The sequence below is a fragment of the Zalophus californianus genome, chromosome 7 (assembly GCF_009762305.2).
Source record: "Zalophus californianus isolate mZalCal1 chromosome 7, mZalCal1.pri.v2, whole genome shotgun sequence".
Taxonomy (NCBI): Eukaryota; Metazoa; Chordata; class Mammalia; order Carnivora; family Otariidae; genus Zalophus; species Zalophus californianus.
This window is the reverse complement of record NC_045601.1, coordinates 81,766,606-81,793,933: the sequence shown is the minus strand read 5'-3', so window position 1 is coordinate 81,793,933 and position 27,328 is coordinate 81,766,606. Positions and strand designations below refer to the sequence as shown.

Genomic DNA, 27,328 nt, shown 5'->3' with positions numbered 1-27,328 from the left:
CAAAGTAAATTCCTGTCTTCTCCCAAATTTATTTTCACGTTTTTTAAGAGTGTTATTATCCTTTATTTCAGGGCAAGAGCATCTACAACCACTAGATGGCAACTACCTACCGGGGACTACAGAAGTCTACCAGGCCTTTAAGAAAATTTTAAGGGTAGAAAAATCTAAAAAGTTGATAAGTATTACAGTAGTTTTGCTTCCTGAAGAATAAAACAATTTTTAAGCTCAATTTTTAGGTAAAGGAAAGCACAAACTGGTCTTGTCATGCCTATTCTGAATCTTTATGTACTTCAGCATCTGCTCAATTTCCAGTAACAGTTATGAATGCAAAAGATACACAACTACACACACATACACAGAGTAGTGTTCTAATTGCTTATCAAGACATAAAAGATCAATAAGTTTCCACTACGTGTTTGCATTTATGATTAATTCATATCTAACAGAAAAATAATACAATTAAATAATGAATGACTTAGTAAATTTCCAAAGTGAACTTACTTTAGTATTAAAAGTAAGCAAACTTATTTGATTAAATGATACATTGATTTGTACAGTAATAAAATTTTCCAGTGAAAAGATAAAATGTTTAAATTTAGTTTATAAAGTACTAAACTATTTAAATAGATACATGTATTTAATCACCAGACAGCATAATGCAATAGTCAAACAAAACAATCTTCCTCAAAAGGATATGGACTTCTCTACAAAAATGAAATAAGTGGTAAAAAAATTTTAATAAAATATCAATATTTTTAAAAGCAGGGCTTTTCTAACACATTGGGAATACAGACCTCAAATGACTGTTCCAGTGTGAAGTTAATGGTACAAATACAAGGTGTCGCATTTGGAGACAAACATTTATTGCAGGGACTAGAAGGGTCTGTTCCGGTATAATCAATCTGTAAGAGAAACATGTAAGTAAGCACTTCCTTGCAGAAAGTGGATACACTGTGAAATAACTTGCTATTAGAAGAAAAAAATGAGTCCAATGAAGCAAAGTATAGCCCAGAAAAAAAGTTTTCAAGGTAATTTATTTTGACAACCTAAGGTAATAAAAACTGAAAAGGGTCCTATGTTATTCTACTAGCTCATCTTTCCAAGTAAATTCCTGTCTCCTTTTTACCAGGAGCAATATATTTATGCATAAAATCAGATATAAAATTCTAACTGCATGATGCATTAAGATTTAAATAGCTATATAGTCTAAATAGTTAAAATACCAAGTTGATACAGAGATCAGTAAATCAGTTTTGCTCTTAAATCTTCCAATCTTTATTACTTTTCAGTCACCTCAGCTTTCCATGGTACATTTTCAAATTAAGAAAAAAAAAACTAGTAGGTATCTCAAGAGCTACCATTTTCTTAAAAACTTGGTGTTGTAAAATAAAGAATTTGTCTTGTCTTTGTCCTGGTTTCCTGTCAGGGAGATTCTAAAACCCTTGGAATTTCTCCAATGACAGGACTGTATTTGTTTTTTATAAGCTCCTTGATTCACACACTAGAGTTTCTGCTAGAGACCGCCCAGGATAGGGGCTAGTCACCAGAAAGACTATATGTGATTAGGGACTTTGGCCCAGCCCAACCTCTGGGGAGAAGGGAAAGGCTGGAAATTTAGTTCAATCATATAGGCCAATGTTCAATCAATCATGCCTGTGTCATGAAATGTCAAAAAAAACTCTGGAAACAGAAGCACAGGGGTGCTTCCTGGTTGGTTAACCCATTGATGTGCCAGGAGAGTGATGTGCCCTGATTCTATAGGGAGAGGGCACAAGATTCTATACTCAGGACCCTCCCAGACCTCAACTTAACATGTTGTCTTCATTTAGCTAGTCCCAATTTATGTTGTTTACAATAAAACTGTAATCCTAAGTATAGCACTTCCCTGAGTTAACTCATTCTAGCAAATTACTGAAACTGAGAAGGATCACAAGAACCCCAGATTTACAGCCAATTGGTCAGAAGTATAGATGGCCTGGAGACCTCTAAACTTGCAACTGGCATTTGAAGGAAAGTGTGGTGGTGGGGGGGGGGGGGTTAGAAAGCCCCTGGATTTGTAGCTAGTTGACCAGAAGTGTGGGTAGCCTGGGGACCTAACTTGCAGCTGGTGTCTAAAGTGGTGGCAATCTGGTTGGGAACCATGCCCTTAGAGCTGTGGAGTCTGATGCTATTTCAGGGTGGTTAGTATCAGAATTGAATTGCAGTACACCAGCTGGTAGCAGAAAACCTGGCCTGATAGCTAATATGAGCCTTTTTTTCCATTATAAGAATTTTTTAAAAATAGATTTTATTTTTTTAGAGCAGTTTTAGGCTCACAGCAAAACTGAGTGGAAAGTAGAGTTCCCATATACTTCCTGCCCCCATACACATACAAGCCTACCAATTATCAGTATCTCCCACCAAAGCGGTAGATTTGTTACAAATGATGATCCTATTTGACACATCATGAGCACCCGCAGGCCAGAGGTTAAAATAAGATTCCTTCTCGAGGCGCCTGGGTGGCTCAGTCATTAAGCGTCTGCCTTCGGCTCAGGTCATGATCCCAGGGTCCTGGGATCAAGCCCCGAATCAGGTTCCCCGATCCTCGATCCTCGGGAAGCCTGCTTTTCCCTCTCCCACTCCCCCTGCTTGTGTTGCTTGTGTTCCCTCCCTCACTGTGTCTCTCTCTGTCAAATAAATAAAATCTTTAAAAAAAATTCATTCTTGATGTTGTACATTTCACGGGGTTTGACAAATGTATAATGACATGTATATACCATTACTGTATCAATTATTTTATGGTCTTAAAAATCCTTTGTACTCTACCTATTCATCCCTCCCTCCCCTAACCACTGGCAACCACTGATCTTTTTACTGTCTCCACAGTTGTTCCTTTTCCAGAATGTTGTATAGTTGGAATCACACAGTACGTAGCCTATTTGGATTGGCTCTTTCACTTAATAATATGCTAGAACATTTGTTTTTAGCACTGAACATTATTCCATTTTCTGGATGCAACACAAATTTATCCATTCACCTACTAAAGGACATTTTGATTGCTTCCAAGTTTGGGCAATTATGAGTAAAACTACTATAAACATCCGTGTGCAGGTTTTGTGTGAACCTAAGTTTTCAGCCCATTTGAGTAAATTACAAGGTGTAGGAATGCTGGATTGTATGGTAAGAGCATGCTTAGTTTTATTAAGACGCTGCCAAACCATCTATACTATTTTGCATTCCCACCAGCTGTGAATGAGTTCCTGTTGTTCCACATCCTCACCAGCATGTGCTACTGTCAGGTTTTTGGATTTTTCACCATCCTAATAGGTGTACAGTGGTATCTTGTTTTAATTTACAATTCTCTGATGATGTATATCATTGTTAAGCATCTTTCATATACTACTTGCCATCTGTATATTAGGGACCAAATGTATCCTCCCAAAATTCAGTGCTGAAGCACTAATTTTCAATGTGGTTATATTTGGAGGTGGGGCCGTTGGAAGGCAATTAGATTTAGATGAGGTCCTGAAGGTAGGGCCCCCCATGATGGGGTTAGTGTCCTTATGAGCAGAGACCAGAGCTCTCTCTCTCTCCCTGTCCCGTGAGAACAAAGTGAGAAGGCAGCATCTGCAAGTGAGGAAGAGGGTCCTCACCAGGAACTGAATCTATCAGCACCTTGATCTTAGACTACCCAGACTCCAAAACCATGAGAAATAAATGTCTGTTATTTAAGCCACCCAGTCTGTTTTCTGTTCTGTTTTTTTTGGTTTTGTTTTGTGGCAGCCCAAGCTAAAACAGAGTTTGGGACTAAAAAGCGGGGTGTTGCTGTAACAAATACCTACAAAGATAGAAGTGGCTTTGGAACTGTGTAAGGGGTAGAGGCTGGAAGAGATATAGACATTAAGGATAATGACAGCAGCCAAGAAAGAGCCTTGGAGCAAGACTGGCCCAGTAGGTCCTGAAGGTAGAAGAGCATCAAACCAAGGAGGATTACACTTGAGCCTTAAGATCTAATAGTATTTACCTTGCTAGATTTTGAAGACTTGCTTAGAACTTGTCACCCCTTTTTTCCTCTAATTTTCTCCCCTTTCAAATGGGAATGTCTATGCTGTCAGTTCCCCCATTGTGTTTTGGAAGCACATAACTTACCTGGTTAAATAGGTTCACAGTTGGAAAGACATTTTGTCTCAGGATGAACATACCTCAAGTGCCACCCATATCTGATTTAACTGTTATTTAGATGAGACTTTAGAGTTGATGCTGGAATGAGTTGAGACTTCAGGGGGTTGTTGGGATGAAATCAAAGTATATTTTGCATACAAGAAGGACATGAATTTAAGGAGCAAAAGGGTGGAATGTATAGACTGAATGTGTCCCCCCAAAATTTATATGTTGCAGCCCTAACCTCCAATATGATAGCATTTGGAGGTGGGGCTTTGGGAAGTAATTAGATTTAGATGAGGTCATAAGAGTGGGGATCCTATGACGGGATTGGTGTCCTTAATAAAAAGAAGAGAGACCAAAGCTCTCTTTCTGCCATGGTAAGGACATAGCAAGAAGGCGACCTCCTACAAGCTCAGAAGAGGGTTCTCACCAGGAAATCAATCTACCAGCACCATGATCTTAGACTTCCCTGCTTCAAAAACTGTGCGAAATGACTATCTGTTGTTTAAGCCACCTAGTCTATGGTCTTTTGTGAATTTTTGTTACAAGAGCCCAAACTAAGATACTGTGTATCTTCTTGGGTGAGATATCTCTTCAGGTCTTTTGCCCAATTTTTAATGGGGTTTTTCATTTTCTTATTGCTGAGTATTAAGAGTTCCTTGCATATTTTGGATAATAGTCCCTTAATAGTCCTTTATCCTCGGATAATAGTCCTTTTAAAAATGTTTTTTTCTACTCTGTGGCTTGCTTGTGTTCTCATTCTTTTGATAAATAAGAATTTTATGACTAACAGCCTTTTATTTATCTTAATAAAGTAAAAAAAAAAATAGCCATTTAATCTTTATTTCTAAAACCGAACATTTAAACTTTATATATGTTCAGTTTTTCCTTATAAATGAAAAAAAGGTTAAAATCAGTATACAGAAAATAGAGTCAGCAACTAATTGCAACATCTGATCTTTTTTTTAAGATTTATTTATTTCAGCGAGAGAGGGAGAGAGAGAGAGCATGAGCATGGGCAAGTGAGGGGAGGGGCAAAGGGACAGGGAGATAAGCAGGCTCCCCACTGAGCACAGGCTGAATGCAGGGTTTGGCTGGCTTGATCACAGGACCCTGAGATCATGACCTAAGTCGAATTCAAGAGTCCGACACTTAACTCACTGAGCCACCCAGGCGCCCCAACATCTGATTGCTTGTCAAAAACTACAAAACTATTTAATAAATCTTGGTTTTGTCAAATTCTGATATTGAAACGTTCTCCATCAAAGCTTATTTGCTTACTAATAAAACTTTGTTTAGAGAAAATTTTTATTCACACCAAATATCTAGGAGAAGTTAGACACATAACTAAAGCAAGCTAAAAACACAGGTCTCCTAAATGAAGAGAGGCAAAGCATATGTAATTTATACTACGCCTGCTGGGCCACAGCTTTCTGCTCAGGGCCTATTCATGCACAATATCCCACTTAAAAGCTAAGTTTTATGATTCTGAAGAGATGAAAGATGAGACCATTTAGAAGATAGAACTGTATTTTAAAACCTATATTAAGCTATACTGAAATTTTTTTCAGATTTTATTTAAAAAAACTGCATTTTTGCTTTTTTAAGACTAATTTAAGGATTTTTAAAAAAGCTGCCAGCTGTGCCTATTACCATATTGTACGCCTTTGAACAAATACCTCTCAAATCACTCTCTTTCAGCTTAGTTTCTAGGGCAAAGTAGGAAAGAAAGATTACTAATTGTGATTAAGCAAGGATATTTATTATTTATTTGAACAAAAATAATATGATGGAATGTGAAGTCTAATAAATTACACTACAGTATATTAAAACTGAACATTTTACTGGAGCCAAGAATAAGGGGGGATAGCTATAACATTTTCATTACAATCTTTTGATATAGTTTTCAAAATGTACAAAAAATTGGCATGTCTTTTGATCTCAAGAAAATCTGAAAGGAATTTTTAAAAAAAACCATTATCATTAACATATTAAGCATTACTACATGTAAGGCATAACGTATGGTACAAAATAGATACAAAAGCAATCATACCTAAACTTCAATATTGTTTACACATTCCTTTCTATTCTGTATTTCATCTGATTCTCACCAAAATCCTATATTGTTATTTCCACTGTACAAAAAAGAACACATTCAGAAACCTGCCTAAGGTCACACAAATAGCAACAGCTTGCACTAGGCTAAAACCAAGCATTTCTGACCCCAATCCCAAGTTTCTTCTACTGAACTGCTTTTTCTGAAGCATCAACAGTCCCCTTTGCTCTGTAGAAGAATAGTTAAAGGGCACAGGTATATTTCGGACAATGAGCATAAACATTTTGGATTTATGGACAGTTTTCATATTGGAAGGAAATAAGGCTAAAGAAGGTAAACTGAAGCCATAATGATACTCTGTGTTTTACTGGAGCCAAAGTCAGCTGCTCAACTAACTGAGCCACCCAGGCACCCCAAGGATTTTACTTCTAATTCAATCAGTGAGTTTCAATTTCACACTTGGAAATGATAAATTAATGAATTAGGTAATAATGTAAATTACCTTTAAAGAAAGGACAGCAATAGCAAAACTAGCTATTATTTCCCAAATGTCTTCTCCATGCCAGAACTGCTCTTAACCTTTTACAGAGAGGAAACTGAAATTCAGAGGTTAAATAACTGCCCCAAACCAAAAGGCTGGTATGTGACTAAATGAGTTTCCTCGGGCTGCTGTAACAAATTGCCACAAACTGGGTGTCTTACAACAACGTGAAATTTATTCTCTCACAATTCTGAAGGCTAGAAGTCTGAATGCAAGGTGTCAGCAGGGCTATACCCCCTCTGGGACTCTGGGTAGATTCCTTCCTTGCCTCCTTCTAGCTTCTGGTAGTGGCCGTCAATTCTTGGTGTTCTTTGACTTGCATCTGCATCACTCCACCTCTGCCTCTATTGCGACATGATTCTCCCTATGTCTGTCTCCACATCACCTTCCCTCTGTGAATGTCTGTCTCTTCTTATAAGGACACCAGTCATATTGGATAGGAGCCCACACTTTCTCTCTGCTCCCCCCTCCTTGCTCTCTCTCAAATAAATTAATAAAATCAAAGAATAAAATTGGCGTCGATTGTGAATATGCTGATGTTTTAAACAATACCAAATCTTCACATTTTTCAACTTAACAACAAATTAAAAACGACTTTGTTGGGGTGCCTGGGTGGCTCAGTCAATTAAGTGTCTGGTTGTGCTTCCCTAAAAACTTACTTTAAGAAAATCAATAATGATAGTTCATTGAATCCCTTAATCTCACACCCAATGGTTGTCTTAGATACCTGTAAATAGTACTGAAAGAGGACTTATTTAAACTACCTTCATTTTGACCTCAGTCTGTACTTTCTAATTAAGTTCTTTCCAGCTTATCACTTAACTCAAGCAAAAGACCCTACAAGAAAAGCATCCCCATGATTGGGAACAAAATTACCCCCTCAGCAATAAGGACTGCCCTGAGCCAGCAAGACCAGCATGACTGACTCCCAAGACAATGACTCACCTGACCTTTACTGCCCACCTGCATGTACCCACTGACCTTTGTCCCACATTTTCCTTATATAAACCAAGAAGTATTTTCAACACTTTGGAGACAGCGTTTGGGAAACTAGTCCACTTCCGTCCTGTGCTGGCCACACTGAAATAGATTCTTTTCTTTTTTCACCACCACTCCTCCCTTCTGTCTTTGGATTTTGTCAGCGGCAACTGGCCGAACCTGATCTATTTGGGACCCCTGGAGCCAGGTGCTCTTGCACCCCTGTGCCCTGGCTACAGTATCACCACTGTCCCAAGCATCCAAGTTCAAAGTCTCAACACCAACTTTAGCATTAGCTTCCAAGTTTTGCTAATTCTTCCTTAGCAATATATTTAGTATCCCTGAATTTGACTCTCATTGTTTCCACTACAGATCAAACTTTGAGACCTCATGCTAATATTTTTAAAGGGAGGGGGAAAGTACATTATATCTTTTTAAAAAATTAAGTTAAAAAATTCTTTTCGGGGCGCCTGGGTGGCTCAGTCGTTAAGCATCTGCCTTCGGCTCAGGTCATGATCCCAGTGTCCTAGGATTGAGACCCACATCGGGCTCCCTGCTCTGCGGGAAGCCTGCTTCTCCCTCTCCCACTCCCTCTGCTTGTATTCCCTCTCTCTCTCTGTGTGTCTCTCTCTATCAAATAAATAAAATCTTTAAAAAAAATTTTTTTTTCAAAACTAAACATAATTGTATATAATGTGAGACCTGAGAACTTAGAACAATAGCCAACTTAGTGTATTGATGTACAATGCTATTAGATGCTATAATATAATCATTCTTAAATAAATTTCAATTAAATTTAGAAATTAAACTACAAATCCATGTAATGGTTGGTTCGTCTATGGTTTCCAATTTTTCAGAACTAATATGTATACAACAGCACTTTCTTTTAAAATAAACCTCAAAAAAGCCTGTGTTTGTGTACAGGAGCAGGGGATGTATTTTATGCCATTTTTAAAATTATGCACCCTCCTCCTTGCTCCAACATTTGCCAATCAACCTATCTGCTAAATTTTCAGCACTCTCTAGATGACTATTCAACAGGCAAATTTGTTTTGCCTTTAGACATGGGTGGATATCATATTAATACAAGTTTCATCTTGTAACCTGTAACACTTTCCTTGGCTAATTTCAGTAACTCCTTCAGAAACACATTACCATTCAGATGATCAATAAACTCTCAATAAACGGTTTTAAAATTTGATTGTACTCAGTTTAATTAATTTGTTCATTAAAACATCTTAGCCCCTATTAAATGCGAAACATTATACTACAGGATGGGAATATATAATGGAAAAATACATTGTTCATACTACAAAAGAATTTATAGACTAGTGAAATAGAAAGTCATGTTAATAGTTACAGGATATAATTTGATGATGTTAGAAAAGGCCATAAGCTAGTACTTATGGAACCTGAGAAGCATTTATTATCAGGTGGGGAAAGGGAGGAATCAGGGAACATTTTCCATAGCGTTGACAGGAATGAAATTTGAAACAAATGGCAGAATAAAAAAAGGAAAGACATTTTAGGTAGATCGGGCAGCATGCCACGTTCCAGAAACTATGGTAGTTTGCTATGGCTAGACCAAAAAGTAGGGGAGTGGTAGGAGGTGAGGCTAAAGAAGCAGAAAAGTAGCCTATCTTGAAGAAAATTACATTCCGCATGAAGGGGTCTGAACATAAGCCTGAATACTAGAAGGAATCATAGGAGAAATTTTAAGCAAGAAACGAAATATTCAGACTAGCTTAAAAAAAAAAAAAAATCACCCTGTCAGTAATGTGCAGAAAGACTAAAGAAAATAACAGACTAGAAGCAAAGAAAATAGAGTACTACCGCAATAATCCAGTTGGGAAACGTTGAGAACACAAACTAAGAAAACAACAGTGGAAACGGGGAAAAGACAGATTCAAAAAAATAAAGTAGAATCTATAAAACTTAGTACCTAGAGATGGGATGATGATAAATAAGTTTAGTTCGACTTCCAGGATTTCTGGTGTGAAAAACCATGTGGATGGTGATGGCACTCACTGTAGGACAGGTTCATCACTGCTTTTCATGTTATGAAATGTATCATGTAATTCCAAGGTCAGCTCTCAGTTCTCCCTTTATGTGAGCTATCAGCAGGAGAACTGAGCATTATTATTGTCCACACACTTTTCCTTAAAACTGGTTTCCAGGACAACACATTTACCTTGTTTTTCTCCTACCTCACTGGCTGCTCCTTTCCAATCCCTTTGCTGTTCCTCCTCATCTCCCCAACCTCCACAAACACTGGAGTGACTCCGGGCTGCCTAGATGCTCTCACTTTTCTTTGACCTGTAACTACTCTCTTGACTTTACTCCATCTTATGTCTTTATATATCATCTATGCTGATTAACCCTCAAAATTTGTGACCCAAGTCTCATCCTTCCCCCTAGACTCATATATTCAATTGCCTACTCATTATTTCCAACTTGGATGTCTAAAAGGCATCTCACCCTAACAAGTCAAAAATAGAACTTTTTTTTTCAGCTTCTCACCCTGCAAAAACCCCTACTACTACACCAACACTACTTCTGCAGTCTTCCTCTATCTCAATAAATTATAACTCCATCCTTCTAATGCAGGTCAAAATATCTTAAAGTTATCTTTGATTCTACAATTTCTCTCACCCCCCCCTTCATGTTCATACCTGAGGAAATTCTATTAGCGCTATGTTCATAATATATTCCACTTTTTAATAAAAAATTTAATTTATTAATACATTTGCCTATGTTTTAACAATTCAATATGCAGTAAGTAAACAAATAAATAAATTTTATACATGATATCCACATAATATATTCTAAATCTAACTGCTTTTTACTGCAACCATTCTACTGTGGCCACCACCATCTGCTTGAATTACTGCAGTAGACCCTTATCTAGTTTCCCGGTGTAGGGACTGAGAGCAAGTTGCTCCGGAATGGGCCACTGTGGTATAAAGATCATTTAAGTTAAAAAGCCATCAAAACCCAGCAGATTCACGAAAAGGTTTTACCTCCCGCACAACTGCCTAAAAATAATTTAGAGGACCTGCTCCAGGAAGAGAGCTATCACCATAGATAACTACATTGTACAATAACTAGCAATGGTAGACAGGGAAGAACCTAGCAAGGCCTGTTTGATCAGTCTTCTTTGTCCCACTGTTTCTGAGCTGTCCGGCAAAATTTGTTTATCTTATCTTCCTGTGAACTACATTCCTTCCCTTTGAAGTTCCAGACCCTCTACCCTTCTCCTTAGTTCATTATGGCATATATACCTCATTTTGCCTGTTTTTGGAATTTCCATGTCTGTGTTGATTCCCCATACATATGCTATTAAATTTTATTTTCTCCTATTAATCTTCTCATCAATTTGATTCTTAGTCCAGCTAGAGGGACTTTGAAGAAGACAGGACATTCTTGCTTCCCCATACCTGCTTCTACTTTTATCCCCCAGGTAATATTCTCCATATCATGGCCAGAGTGACTCTTGTAACCATAAGTAAGATCACGTCATCTATCTGTGCGAAACTCTTCAGTGGCTTCCAAAATCCTTATAGTGGCCCATGTGCTGTGCAGCCCACGACTTTACCACACTAACCTCATCTTCTACTATTCCTCTCCACTTCTCACTGTACTCCAGCCACACTAGCCTCTTTGCTGTTCCTCAAACATCCTACTAAACACACTCTTCAGGACTTTTGCTCTTACTCTTTCTTCTGCCTGGAACATCCTTCCCTCAGTCATCAATATGGCTCATTATGACTTCTTTTAGATCTTTATTCAAATACCACTTTACTGAAGCCTTCCCTGACTATTCTATTTAAAACTGTGAACCATTCTTCAACCCTTCCTATTCCCTTTCCTTCATTTTTCTTCATAGCACTTTTCACTACCCAACATACTTCAGATATAGTGAATTAAGGAGCGAGTTAATGAAAGATGAGAATGTACATTATGAACAAGTGTGGACCCTTCTTTTCACACAGACTGTGTGGAAAAAGAGAATACAGACCAGTACCTACAAGAATCAAAACAAGAGCTAAGAGTGCTAGGATTTGAATTCTACTTATGTGATTAAGCAATGACTTAATCTCAGATTCCACATCCCCTTCCAAAAAAAAAAAAAAAGGAACAACATTACCATTGTGTCACTATATCAAACGACATATGTATGCAAAATTCTTAGCACAGTAAAAACTCAAAGGTAAGTCATTAATATTTTTATTAGTAAACAGAATTAAGATAGGACTTTTTATTTTTTAAGAGGTAAAACTGGAACACACATATGCTGAACAGAGAAGGAAAAAAGAGAGGCTAAAGAAAATAAGAGGAAGAAGGTGATGATCCTCAAAATTCCTTCCATTAACTTATTTTTTTAAAAACTTATCAGCAAAGTGATACACCTGGATTTGCTTTTCACATACAAAACACATACTGCCTTTTACTATGAAATAAAGTCCAATTCAATACCATAATCAATATAAAAATGCAATCTATTTTTCTAGACTTACATCTAGATGATTTAGCTCCCATCTGGTCAATATTACCACCAGACAAATCTTTCTATATATAGCCTTATTTTGCAGAGACTCCTAACATCCTCCAACCTCAATTTCTGTGCTACCTTTCTTCCATAGCTTAAAACTCAATTACTAATTATAGAGAACTGATGATGACCAGAGAGGGGTTAGGCAGAGTGATGGGTGAAATAGGGGATGGGGATTAAAGAGGACACTTATCATGATGAGCACTGAGTAATGTATAGAATTGTTGAATCAGGGGCGCCTGGGTGGCTCTGATGGTTAAGCATCTGCCTTCGGCTCAGGTCATGATCTCATCAGGGTCCTGGGATCAAGGCCCACGTCGGGCTCCCTGCTCAGCGGGAAGCCTGCTTCTCCCTCTCCCTCTACTGCTCCCCCTGCTTGTACTCTTTCGCTCTCTCTGTCGAATAAACAAATAAAATCTTGTACACCTGAAACTAATATAACACTGTATGTTAACTACACTGAAATTAAAATAAAAACCTTAATTAAAAAAAAAACCTCAATTACCAGCTGAGAATCTTGTTATCAAAAGAAAGGCCACATTTCTAGCCTCTAGCTGCCCTTACAGCTAGTGTGGCCTTGTTACTAAGTGGAGGCAGTACGGGGCAGCTTCCTCAAACCTTCTTGAAGAGGCCTATCCTACCCCTTTGTTCTTTGGCTCTCCTTTCACACTGCTGCCTGGAAAAGGGTACAACAACAGAGCTCTAGTCTCCATTCTGGATTGTTAGCATCAGCTCCAATCCCTAAGAATGGCAGAGCAGTAAACCTAGACAGAGGACCCAGTAAAACAGTACCTCCACCCTAGCCAGAGACTGTGTTTCTAAGGGATTTTTACATGAGAATGAAAATCTTATTTCCTCATTGTTGAACCCAATCCTAACGGATACACATTGTATCAAATCACGCCACTTCCTCAGTTTAATATACTCATTATCGAATACTTGAAGTCTATCCACAATCTGGCACTGGCTTATTTGCCCTTACTCCTATATTCTCTATACACCTTTTGATTTTCTGTCACTACACCTTTGCTCATATTAATCTCCTTTCTTGGAATGCATCCAACCTCCCATTTAGAAGTGTTCTTTATCTTTCCAGTTCCAGCTCAAAGCCCACTTCCTCCACAAAGCTTCCCATGGTTATTAAAGACAGATGTGATCTTATCTTCCTTTGAACTATGTTCTGCTTGTGTCACTAACCTAGCGAGGCTTAGTTTTCCTTTTAGATGTATAATCTCATATCCCCCAAAAGATCCTAGGGTCCTTAAGAAGGACGATTCTCGGCTTGAGAAAAAAAAAAAAAATTTCTAAAAGAGGCTCTGTTCGCAAACATTTTCCTAATGTTCACTATGTCCAGAGCAGCACTTTGATACAGAATGTGCCCAATGTCAATTAAAACTCTAGGTAAATTTAACTCATTCTATGAGTTTTTACCACCCAAACCCACTAAGTCCTTTATCAGCTAAAATTCAAGGGTAGCCTGACCTAATGCCCAGAATGTAATAAAATCCATTGGATATAATCACAAAGCTTGTGAACATGGGAGTGCAGATAACCCTTTCAGATACTAATTTCAGTTCCTTTGGATATATACCCAGTAGTGGGACTGTGGGATCATACGGTAGTTCCTTTTTTAATTTTCTGATGCTCTTCCATAATGGTTTACCGATTTACATTCCACCAGGGTTCCCTTTTCTCTACACCCTCACCAGCACTTGTTATCTCTTATCTTTTTGTTAAATGTGGACCTTAAAGTATTCTCAGCAAAGAGGTTAACTGTGGTAGGTGATGGTTGTGTTAATCAGCTTGATAATGGTGATCATTTCACAATGTATACATACATATATCAAACCATCATACACTGAACACCTTAAAATATACAATTTTTATTTGTCAATTATATACCTCAGAAAAGGTAGGGGGGGAAAAAGTCCATACTAAAGACAACAGTCCATCACTTATCCTAGGAAGAAAGAGGCTACCAGGGGGAAGAGGAACTACAGTTCCCTTATTTTTAAAAATTAATGCTTATTAAATGTCAAAAGCATACAAAGCATAATAAAGAATACAATGATAAACTGTAGACCTGCCCATTAGCTTAAATACAAAACACAAAGAACCAGAGGTAAAACAGAACAACAGATGTAGATGATTAGATTAGTTTAAAGGTTATCATATTTCTCAGCTTTGTTTTGCTACCATTGTAATTGTTCCTCTAAATAAAACTGTCATTTCTTCTTAGTAACTCTAAAAATACATTCTACTCCTCAGAAACAAACTGAATTTAATGCACTGGGAAAGGAGGAGTTTGAAGGACATGAGTTTTTACACTATAAGGACTGGAAAACTTCCATTTTTGAATGTAAAACTGTCTTAAAGGAAATCAATATAAGACCTAAACAGGTCACCCAACACAATGCTGAGTAATAAGGTAAATCATTGTAAGTATTAATTAGATTAAGTTTTTGTTTCTTTGAACTAATAATTCCATACTAAAGAATTTATCTGAATCCTTTCTCCAAAGTAAAAATTTCAAAAGCAATTTTTTAAAGGTTGCATAAACTTTATCTGACTGTGCAAAGAAATGAAGAATGGTATCACCTCAGCCAATATTAATACAAGTTTAGCTAAGGCCTTTTTTATCTATGAAATGTGTACAAAGACGGTTGAACACAAGCAATTATCAGAGATCATTATACCTACCTTGAAAGATTATTGAGAATCAGAAAGTGTAAGTTAAACATTGCTGTTTTTGTAACAAATGCTAAATTTGCCAGTATGTTTCTTTAAAACTCTAAATCAAGTGCAGGAAATTCTTTTCTGTAAAGGGCCAGAAAGTGAACACTCTAGGCTTTGCAAACCAAGAAGCAAGGTTGAGGATATTATGTAGGTTCTTTATATAACAAGAGAAAACAACTTTGCACAAATTTTTATTGATGAAATTCAAAATATATTAACACTAGCATACAATTTTCTGGCAACACAGGTCTACTAATAAGAATGAAATTATTTTGGGGGGATAACATTTCACATAATTGGGGTCCAAAGTTAGTGTTCTCTATCATCAAATCAACTGCAAATGTTCCTCTATAGAACCAGTCTCAGTTCCTGAGCTTTATAAAATGGTCCGGGCCAGCCATATTTACTTTGTCATGCCTTGCTGCTCTAAGAACTAAAGTTGCTTGAGAAACAAATTAAAACACACTACAAACCTCTTAATTTCCAAGAGTCAGCTTCTAAACCATTGCAATTCATCTGAATATGAAAATTTTAAATTTTTTAACATATAGTGCCTACCTTTAACCATCATTTCTACACAGCAATTTATTCTTCCTTGACTCTTAGCTGTAGGCTAAGTATAAACAAAGAATAATACTAAATGCAGAAGAGAAATCTAATCCTTTTAAAAATCTTATTAGGTAAGAGTCCAAGTTATACAGGAATATAATTAGAGAATGAGGGAAACAGAAAATAACCAGGATTAAATAATTGAGGGCAGTAAATGATATAGTAAGATAAAAGCAGAGGAGGGGCACCTGGGTGGCTCAGTCGTTAGGCGCCTGCCTTCGGCTCGGGTCATGGTCCCGGGGTCCTGGGATCGAGCCCCGCATCGGGCTCCCTGCTCGGTGGGAAGCCTGCTTCTCCCTCTCCCACTCTCCCTGCTTGTGTTCCCTCTCTGGTTGTCTCTCTCTCTGTCAAATAAATAAATATAATCTTTAAAAAAAAAAAAAAAGATAAAAGCAGAGGAGAGTTGGGATCTATCAAACATGTTGCGGGGGGGAAAGGGGGTCCGATTCCACTAAAATTTAATGAGAATGTTTCTTGAACACTTTTGGCAATATTAATTTGAAGTAAATATTTAGTTTTTAAATATACTCTGAATTATTACTTTGAAAAGTGTACTCATCTGATTCTAACCATTAATTTAAAACTACGTAACTTCACACTGATAAATGCCTTGCAATAGTTAAGAAGACCTCATTAACTTTTTCAAGTTAGCTCTATTCAAGTAATAGCTCAGCCTCACCAACAAGGGCCCTAGGCTAGAAAATCATTATTTTTGCCATAAAAGGATGTGCCTGACTCCTACAACTGCCAAATTAAAGAAAATTCCTTGCTGCTAATAATAAATGAAGATATTAAACCTTACTGTTAAGTGACATTAAATATTTAAAACATTTTCTTATGAATGATAAAATTAATAACTTTAGTTTTCTAATAACTTCACTGAATTAGATGGTGGAAAATCTAAAAACCAACTAAACAAGATATACAAGCCCAACAGTATGGGGGCTGGAGAGATAATACTGTCAAATATAAGCATTAAAATTTAAAAATATCTTTCTTATACCTTTTCCAAGAGAGTCCAATGCACTTTACAAGAATAATTTTTTAACATAACATTTCTGGGAGGAGGGTAAAGACCCACTGATATTTGTGTCTAAAAAATCTGGATTTCTGATCTTAGCACTTTATGTTCTATTACAAAAGCATTCTTATTTGACAAGTCTCCTCTTGCCTAGTAATTTGATGTAATTCAGCAATGAAAGTTCTTAAAATTTTCAAAATTGAGGAAACAAGCTAAAGTGTGAGCAACTTAACAGTGTAGAAGTTGGCAAGAACTTCTCATTACCCATTTACTTTTAATAACCCTCAAGATTTTTTTTTTTTTAGATTTTTTATTTATTCATTTGAGAGAGAGCATGTCGGCGAGAGCTTGAGCAGGGGGCAAGGTCAAAGGGAGAGGGAGAAATGAGACTCCCTGCTGAGCAGGGAGCCCCGACATGCCATGTGGGGCTGGATCCCAGGACCCCGGGATTATCACCTGAGCCAGTTAGTCACTTAACTGACTGAGCCACCCAGGCACCCCAACCCTCAACATATTTTAACCTAAACTAGTGGCTAATATAGGGTGGAGAGCTGGCAGAAACAAGCAGGTATATTTTGGAAAAGTTCTCTAGGTTTTTCTAGTATTCCACACCTGAACCAGAACCAATTTTCTACATATATAACAGCCAAATTTTTTTTTTAATTTTATTTATTTATTTGAGAGAGAGAGAGAGCATGAGAGGGGGGAGGGTGAGAGGGAGAAGCAGGGAGCCTGATGCAGACTCCATCCTGGGACTCTAGGATCATGACATGAGCCAAAGGCAGTTGCTTAACCTACTGAGTCACCCAGGCGCCCCTAACAGCCAAATTTTTAAAAATTGTGATTTTATTTACATAACTGTATTGTCAGTGTTGGTACAAAATTCCTAATCATTCCTAATTTTCATTTCCTCTGGTTCTAAAGGTGATCCAATTTGAATACGCAGCATTTTTTTAAGCCCCATTAAAGCTGGAAGTCATAGATTTTTAGAGTTGAACAGCATATCAGAGATCATCTAGTCTGAATTTTTTGCTTCTTCAAGAAAAAGAAACTAAGACTCAAAAACATACCTAGGATCACAAACTAGAGTAACAGAGGTGAGACCTCAACTCTACTGCCTTAACTCTTCAGTGCCCTTTTAACCAGACCAAGATGCAGAAGGCTCCTCAGGCACCTCGAAATCAAAATTACATACACGAGAACTAGTCAAGAAATTTCCATTTCAACAACTACTTAGTGTAAAGAACCTTATTTATTTCAGAACCTGAAGTTTTAAACAAAGTACATATTTATTTTCATGGTATAGTAAACATTAACGAAGTTGAGTTCTGATAATTTAGTAAATTCCCATAGTGTAAAATTCCAAATTATTGCCACTTTCATCTTAATCTCTTAAGTTTAAGTAAAATGATCAAATTTCTAATGTTAAATTATTTTCTTCTACTTAACTATTCACAATGCAGTCAGGATTCCAGTGCAGTGTAAAAGATTAAGGCTGGGAATCAAGACATACAATACTCTGCTAGCTTAGTAACAAATATCAACCTCTCTGATTCCACTTCTCATCTCCTGATCAGTGATCATCATATTGACAGTAACTATTTATTGTAATAACTTAGTGCCAGGAATGTTAATGTTAATGTATTGTTTCTCTCACATTTTATAAGATAGGCATTATTCACCTATTTTACAGGTGAGGAAACTTAAGCATGGAGAGAGAAAGTTTTCCAAGAAACTGAGCTAGTTAGTAGCTGAGCTGGAATTTAACACCAGCTCTGCCTAACACCAACCTAGAGCCCATAGGTCCTTGCATTACATACACTATTTTGCTCATATCCTGATATGTGTGATCCTAGTGTGGTTGAGTGAATACCATATTTGCAGGATTATTAGGGAGATAAAAATGATAAAACAAATAAAAATACATGCTGAGGAAACATACTGTGGTACTTTCTCCAATTAATAAACCAAAAATGAATTTTTAGTAAAAGATTTAAAAACTATGCTATTGATACTAATTACTATTAACTTCAAAGTGAGCATTGTACAATTAAAGGAAATAACTGATTTTGTTTTTAGAAGTAACATTGTAGATTACATTGTAAAATAGGTATCTTCATGCCTATTTCAGTAGTTGAAATAAAATTACTCTGAAAGTCCTTATTAAATCACATACACAAATTTAAAGTATTTAATAAATTTAGAAAAAACATGGCATAACCTGATAGGACAGAAGAAATCAAAAGAAATTGATGCCAGTTCCTGCCCTTTCAAACAGATAAAAATACCCTCTGGTGTACGAGAAAAGAGAATGAGCAGATTTTAATATTGGACATCTCTAGGAAGTATTTACATTCTAGTATCAACCTAACTTAACCACTACAAACAGATGAAGACACTATGATTGCTGCTCTGACAATCAAGATGCTTCTCCAAGCTCGTCATGTTTTATATCAGTAAAATGTTCAGTAGATAGTGTACAACTAATTCTGTGTAGTCCTTGACTCTTTTTTTAAAATTTAAATTCTAGGAGTTAAAAAGAAAAAAAAAACTAGGGCGAATGTAGGGCATGATTATTAAACACAGCCTAAAAGCAAAACAAGAATTGAAGATTCTGGTTATCTTTTACCTATATCATGCCTTACAACTAAAAGCAGTTATGAGCACAAAATGAAAGGTACTGTGCGCACTTCGGTTATATGTCCTAATACGTGACCTGGTAACACAACTTCTTTACATAAAAATCATCAATACCTCTATGACCCTGCTCCTTTCCCTAACAATGGCCAACGCGTTAATCTCTGTAATCCCCACGCGAGTAATGACACTCCGACCAAGTCAGTTCTCCCGGAGTTACACCTAGACAGAACTTCTTTTTTTCCCCACTGCTTTTTAACCTCCGTTGAAGGCAAAAATCCCAACAGAACCACACGAACCGCGCATTAAAGGGGCGTTCTTCACCCGACCCACCCCCTGCATTAAACATTCATTCCGTCTGAAACCCTGTAAATCGCAAGAGGAAGCTCGGACAAAACTGCAAAATTCCGGAAACACACAGAAAGAAAAAGAACGAGAGGAAGAGAGAGGGAAGACGCAGGGGAGGACAGAGCCAGCCTGTCAAACCCCCAGGGAGCTGAGGCTGGAGTGGAGCAGACGGGGAGGACCCGGTTCCGGGGCAGCGCCAACACCCACCGCCGCTCCCTCCCCTCACCTCGATCTCGCGGATGTTGTTGGAGGTGACGAAGATGCCGATGCCAATGGGGATGAAGATGAGGCCGATGATGAAGAAGGTAGGTAGCACCGTGCCAGCCGTAAGGATGGGCTGCCAAGCCGGCAACCGTTGCTGTTTGAAGGCCGTGTTATCCGGTCTCCGGTTCTTAGCGGTGCCCCCGGGAGCACACGGGGGTCCACCATCCACTTCATCCTTCGCGTTATAGTTCATCGCCATCGACCCCCACGGCGCGGCTCCGCGACGCGCAGGTGGACCACCCAGGGGACCCGCCTGCTGACCCTGACAGAAGACGCGCAGGCGCCGCTGCCGCCGCCACCTCCGCTGTAGAGGCGGAAGAGGCGGGACACCCTTCGGCAGACGGCTGCCGAGCGGAAGCGGGATTCTGAGGGGGACGCCAGAGGGAGGGAGAGAGGAAGGAGGGAGAAGACTGAGGGACAAGGGGAGGGGAAAAGGGAGGAGGATAGAAGGGGGAGGGAAAAGGCGGACGCACCCTGATCATTTGCCCTGTGACGACAAAGTGAGGGCCTCAACCCCCAGAGCGTGGAGCTACGTTGCGCCTGCGCGTCGCTGGGAGCGAAGAGGTTTCGACGCTTACGCAATAGGTTTGTCTTTGCTTCAGTCTCCGATGCTTCCGTTTTCACTCATCTGCTTCCTGCTGTGGTTATCATGGCAAAGGAGGTGCTAGATCGCAGGTCCGACCTGCCCGGCCCAAATCACCCTCATCAGCCCTGGAGCTGCTGACAAGTCTTTCTAGTGACTTCGGCGCCAGACAGGTTTTTGTCTTACCTCGAAGCCCTCTCTGAAGGGAATCGGCGCATTTAAAAGACTGTACCAAGGGAGCTTGAGCTTGGTGGGATGGCAGTGTTTGCTTGGGTTATAAAACGGGTTTTTTTCTAAAAATAAATAAACCTCCAAGGCGCAAATGTAAACGTTAAGTGAGATGCGTGGTGGGTGACCCTTTTGTACTAAAGTCAATAATAAATCATGCCAGTTGTTTAACCCTGTTATCTTGCCACTTGTTCTCACTTTTTTCCTCCACTAATGTCTTAATGTTACTTTTTACCTTATTTTCTGTGTCCACGTTTCTCTTTTGCACATTGATTTAAGAAGTCTGTTGTAATAAGCTGTAGGTCTTCACTGTGGATAATCAAAAAACCTCAACAAATTATGGCAGCACTGTAAAATGAGATACTATGTAGACAGTTTAAAACTGCAAGTATTTGATGATCCAAGGAGATACTCCTGATATATAAAAAATAGCTAAATGATCCCAAAGTAGTGTAGGTATAGAGTGTAAAGCCCAACAAAAAAGTCGTGGCGGGGCGCCTGGGTGGCTCAGTGGTTAAGCGTCTGCCTTCGGCTCGGGTCATGATCCCAGGGTCCTGGGATCGAGCCCCGCATTGGGCTCCCCGCTCGGCGGGAAGCCTGCTTCTCCCTCTCCCGCTCCCCCTGCTTGTGTTCCCTCTCTCGCTGTCTCTCTCTGTCAATTAAATAAATAAAATCTTTAAAAAAAAAAAAAGTGGCAATCTATTTTTTGCACTATATATTTTTTGCACTTTTATGTATTTTCCAAATTTTCTGGGATAAGCAAATACTTGTAAATTTTTTTAAAAAATTATATACATTTCACATTATATTGGCATCTTTGAAATCCAGACCAGAGAGTAAGTCACATCATCTGAAACCATACCCAAACTTTATTTTCTTTCAGACTTTGTACTTAACGCCTTTTGTAAGGTAAACCAAGGAAAGGGAAATGAAGAGTGTTTAGGCCTCAAATTTAAAATTAAATATATTTTCAAAATGACTACAAGTCTCAAGATGTGAGCCAATCGAATACTTATCTGGCAGACAACTGGCTTGGTTTTGCTTTTATACGACATCCATTCTCAAATTCTTAGCACTGTTAACATAGTGCTATTTTTTGTTTTGATCTATGCCCGTTTACTTTCAACCTAGGGCTCAAATGGAAAACATTCATCTATCACAGTTAATGGAGAAGGCATGGAATACTTTTCTTTTGCTGAGTTCTTTTGATTCCTAAAAATGAGTGTAACAATATTGGACATGATGCAGAAATATAGTGTAAGGCAAGTTTTGTCTCCCCATTTCTACCTATATTATCACATCCACTAAATGTTACAGTTCCTTAAGAGAATTGCTATCTCAGCATTCTGTATAAATGGTCAGTTATTTTGCCCTCAGATTTTTGTTGTTAATTGTTCTAGTGATCTGAGTGATGGCAATATGTTTATCAGCTTTTTCTTTAGTTTTGTTTGTTTATAAGAAAGATTAACTCCTTGTCTCTTTTTTTCTTATTAGAAATTTCATTTTGACTGAAACACAGACTTGTAGAACTGAAATCTTCCTTAGATTCTTGTCTAAAACTTGCATTTTCAGATGAGGACCAAATAGATGAAATGACCTCTTGATGATATCCTTACTGTTCCTTTTCCTCTCTGTACTGTGCCATCACAATATGCTGCTTTACGGAGCTCTTTTTTTCACATCCACCTCATTAACTCAGGGGACTCAGAATTTAATGATTTCCTTTGTTACACATTGTTTTATGATTGTCCTTACCAGGTAGTTTTTTGGGGTTTTTTGTTTTCATTTAATCTGATGAAGTAGAAATTCTTAAAATGTTACTCAGCATTTCTGGGGTAACAAAAGAGTGGTCTCACAGTGATTACCAATACATGCATTTTTCACTGTGGTTCTTCGGAGTGACTGGTGTGTGTGTGTGTGTGGATACACGTAGATAACATTTGTATTGTTCAAATGATTGTTCATTTGCTGATTTCCTGGTAAAAAGGAGAATTTATGTGGCTAAATGATATTAATGCTGACTACCAGGTCAACACAGTAAGTGTGCAATGAATGCATGAGCCCAAATATAAAAGTAAATCCAAAATGACAAAGCAGATGCAAACCCCTTGATCTGAAAAGATGTATATAAATAGCTTTTGACAGGGTAGTTTATATAATAATAATTTTTATTTGGTAGCTCAATTGGTGTGTTCAAGCCACCAAACTAGGTAACTAGAAACATTAAAGAAAAAAATTGAATAACTATTGAGTAACTTAAAGAATTATGAAGAGGAAACAAACTAGTCATTTTTTTTTTTTGCCCTTTAATAGCTAAGTCAGATTTTATTTATTTTATTTTAATTAACATATAATGTATTATTTCAGGGATACAGGTCTGTGATTCATCAGTCTCACACAATTCACAGTGCTCACCATAGCACATACCCTCCCCAATGTCCATCACCCAGCCACCCCATCCCTCCCACCCCCCTTTACTCCAGCAACCCTCAGTTTGTTTCCTGAGATTAAAAGTCTCTTATGGTTTGTCTCCCTCTCTGGTTTCATCTTGTTTCATTTTTCCCTCCCTTCCCCTATGATCCTCTGTCTTATTTCTCAAATTCCTCATATCAGTGAGATCATATGATAACTGTCTTTCTCTGATTGACTTATTTTACTTAGCATAATACCCTCTTGTTCCATCCACGTCATTGCAAATGGCAAGATTTCATTTTTTGATGGCTGCATAATATTCCATTGTGTATATATACATACATATGTATATATACACTACATCTTCTTTATCCATTCATCTGTTGATGGACATCTAGGCTCTTTCCATAGTTTGGCTATTGTGGACATTGCTGCTATAAACATTGGGGTGCACGTGTCCCTTCAGATCGCTACATTTGTGTCTTTGGGGTAAATACCCAGTAGTGCAATTGCTGGGTCATAGGGTAGCTCTATTTTCAACTTTTTGAGGAACCTCCATACTGTTTTCCAGAGTGGCTGCACCAGCTTGCATTCCCACCAACAGTGTAGGAGGGTTCCCCTTTCTCCGCATCCCTGCCAATATCTGACGTTTCCTGACTTGTTAATTTTAGCCATTCTGACTGGTGTGAGGTGGTATCTCATTGAGGTTTTGATTTGTATTTCCCTGTGAAACTGGTCTTTTTACTGTTTAGCCAAAGTGCTACACAGATTTGCTTGTTAGAATCCTTTGAGTATTTGGTGCTGCTTAAGCTCTCGAGTTTCTAGCCATATTTCAAGCCATTTCATTCACATATGTAGCATAACAATGTTTAGGAAAGTTGAAGAGACCTAAAAAATGTACCATAGTTTTTACCAGCATGAGTTTCAGAGAAAGTTCTTAGGGACTCGAAATTGTTTGAATTGTTTTCAGTGACTGGGTAGTATTTTTGCTTGTTTATTTTTGAAGGAAAAAAAATTTCTATTCGGTTAATCATGGCAGCTCACTTTAGAGAACTTTGGTGGGACTAATTCATATTCATGTTTAATTATCTGAGAAGATCTTTAAGGAAAGAGTGATAGAGAATTTGTATAATTAATTTGTTATATTTATTGCATCAGAGATTGGTTCCAACTGACTTTGAAAAATTACTGCTTTTAAAGTTGACCTCTTCCTGTATTTTATGTTGCATATTTATCAAACTTTTTCATGTAGGCATTTAAGAAAATCCTTTTGTTCTCACACTGAGAGATTGTCTGATTAGCCTGAGGTCATTGGGGGTGTGATGAGAGGTTTTGCAAGTTCATGAATAATAGTCTTAGTCAGTAGTCAGAAATAACAAGTCAAACGACATATTTTAATGATGAGTCTAGTTAGAGGAAAGAGTAGACAGCCTAAGAACTTTGTTTTGGGGAGGAAATTAAGGTTTCCTTTTTCATAATTCCACACTTTCTTTAAATGAAAAAATATAACTCTAATAATATTTCAGACTTCATGACTCCCACTGTATAGACTGTCTCAGATGATTATGTCCCATGGTGCCATGAATTATAGATAAGGCCTTTCCTTCAAATATGATGTTGCCATTGAGTTGACAGCCAACTGACATCTATTATATGTATTACAGTGAAATTATTTTTTAAAGGGGACAGGCAGAGGAAGGAACTTATTACTCCATGAAAATAGAGAGACACAAGAAAGTAGACCTTTAAAAATGCTTAACCAGGGGTGCATGGGTGGCTCAGCCAGTTAAGTATCTGACTCTTGATCTCAGCTCAGGTCTTAATCTCTGGGTCTTAACTTCAAGCCTCACACTGGGCTCCACGCTGGGCATGGAGCCTACTTTAAAAAAATTTTTTTTTTTCATGTTTAACCACTTATAATCACCTTTGGACTATTTTTAGACATACATTTTTCTGTTTCTTCAAGTTTGAAATTATGGTAAGTTTGAGGGGACGGGGAAGGTATGACAGCCATTTCATTATTATTTGTTTTTTGAAACACCTGGGTCACTATGAAGTTATTATTTCTTTAAAATAGCTCTAACATATTCTTGAAAGATGACTTTTCACAAAATGAACTTAAATGTGAAAGTCCATTTCTACTGAGCCCGAGAAAGGAAACACTTTTTTTGTCAATGGAACTAAATGTTTATTTTATTTTTTTTCCAAAGATTTTATTTATTTATTTGACAGAGACACAGCGAAAGAAGGAACACAAGCAGGGGGAGTGGGAGAGGGAGAAGCAGGCTTCCCGAGGAGCAGGGAGCCTGATATGGGGCTCGATTCCAGGACCTTGGCTGAGATCATGACCTGAGCCGGAGGCAGACGCTTAACGACTGAGCCACCCAAGCACCCCAGGAACTAAATGTTTATGACAACAAATAACCATGACCTCCTAGACTTCCCTTTGACCAATGCAAGGTGAAGGGAAAAGGTAGGGGTTCAGCAAACTCTTCCACAACATTTTTATTTTCACTGAATCTTCTGAAAAGAATAATCTGCACTCACTGTTTTCAATTCCTAACCCGTCCAACCTACTGCTCCCCCGCTTCAGACTCTGTTTCAGACCCCACTTCCACTAAAACTGCCTTGCTAATTCCTACTCATCCTTCAAGAGCAAGACAGTAGCCAATTTGAGGAATCTTTCTTTGCCTTCAGCTGCACTGAGTTTCTCTCTGAGTTTAAGGCAACTTATACTTACCTCTATCTTTGCACTTACTGTAATACTGAGAAATATGTTTATGTCTGTCTTTCCTACTAGATAAAGCTTCTCAGGGTCAGAGACTGCTTTTATTTGTCTCTATATTTACAACACCTGGAAAAATGCCAAGGTCTTAAAGACATTCAGTAAATCTTGTTGAACTAACCAAACCTACTCTCAACTCACATTTTAGTGGAAGAGACAACTTGCCAACAAACAATTGAAATATAATGAGGTCAGTTCCATATAAGAAGAGTACACAAGGGGTTATAGGAGATGCCACACCTCGTCCTCTTTATGATGTCAAAAACTAAACTGTGAGGAAATGGGTCCTAAAGTCTGAGTGATATTATGGTTTTCCGTGCAGGAAAGAATAGGATCACAAATAAAAGAACATAGAGAAAGTTGAAACATATACAACACTCATTATTGATGATTTGTAAGACCCCATACCCTGGCTGCTCATGTTCTTTTTCTCAAGATCTTAGATTGTTTCCCTGGAAACCAAGATCTCTGGTACTCCCCATTCTTGAGAGTTAGCTTATACAGTCCATTTGTCCCACTTGTCTACTTGGAACAGTGCTCCACGTGGAAACCAATGCTTGGCCTTTTTGTGAATTGAAAATGACCAAACACACTTTTCTTGTTAAAATGGCATAGGCCATCTAGTGGTCTGATAAGATGAGGGACCTCTGTCTTTGCCAGGAGCCTATCTTCCCTTAAGATCAGTGATTATTGAGAGTCTTCTTGTTTAATCCAGATACTCCACATCTAAAATCTTCAGTGGGCACAGAGGTTTCTACAAGGGAAGAATCAGCAGCCAGAACACTTTGGTAAGGAAGATCTGGCATAGAATACGCTGGCTGAAGTACGCCTCCTAGAGGAGCAATTGGGGTTAGGAGTCAGTAATTGGGTGCCTACAAAACACCCTGCCACTTTGACTAAACATATATCTTGCTGTCAAAGAGGAGAAAGACCTGTGCCCTCCAAGCCAGAAAAGTCAAAAATGAAAACGTGATTATGGTCGTGGGAAAAGTCTGTGAAGGTTGGAGGAAAGGAGATAGGGCAGCTACAAGAGTGGGAAAAGGCCTCTCCCTAGAAGGAATTATATTGCCCTTTGCAAACATTTATCCAGTATCCTGTATTCACTCTGAGGAATATGCAAGTCCTGTCTTCAGGAAGCTTACAGTCAAACTGGAGAGACAACTTTGTACACCAATGCTAATCAATGTAGGCAGAATGGGAAAATGGACTTCTGAAGAGAAAGAAAAAAATCTTTTCTCCTTAGAGACACTGATCTCTGAAAGAAATGCTGCAAGTAATGCCAATGGAAACTAAAGGACTGGTTATCTTAAAAAAAAAAAAAAAAGAAACGGGAACTCCAGAGAACTGGGTTCCAACCAATATCTGAGGACGGGTCGCTACGCCTGGAACTATGCAGTCAGTGAGGGTTGCCCCAGTTGAGGGGAGGCCTCAAAGT

General features: G+C 38.2%; 1 protein-coding gene across 1 annotated transcript in view; it reads right to left on the bottom strand.

Moving 5' to 3' along the window:
- TMEM30A (transmembrane protein 30A) overlaps positions 1 to 20,297 on the bottom strand; it is a 32,617-nt gene extending 12,320 nt beyond the window's left edge. Inside the window, exons 1-2 of the mRNA XM_027603577.2 lie at positions 19,848 to 20,297; positions 795 to 902 (exon numbers count right to left, since the gene is read on the bottom strand). Of these exons, the coding sequence (XP_027459378.1) occupies positions 795 to 902; positions 19,848 to 20,084 (345 nt within the window). The 5' untranslated portion in view covers positions 20,085 to 20,297. The remainder of the gene's footprint in view (positions 1 to 794; positions 903 to 19,847) is intronic.
- Positions 20,298 to 27,328: the final 7,031 nt, after the last annotated feature.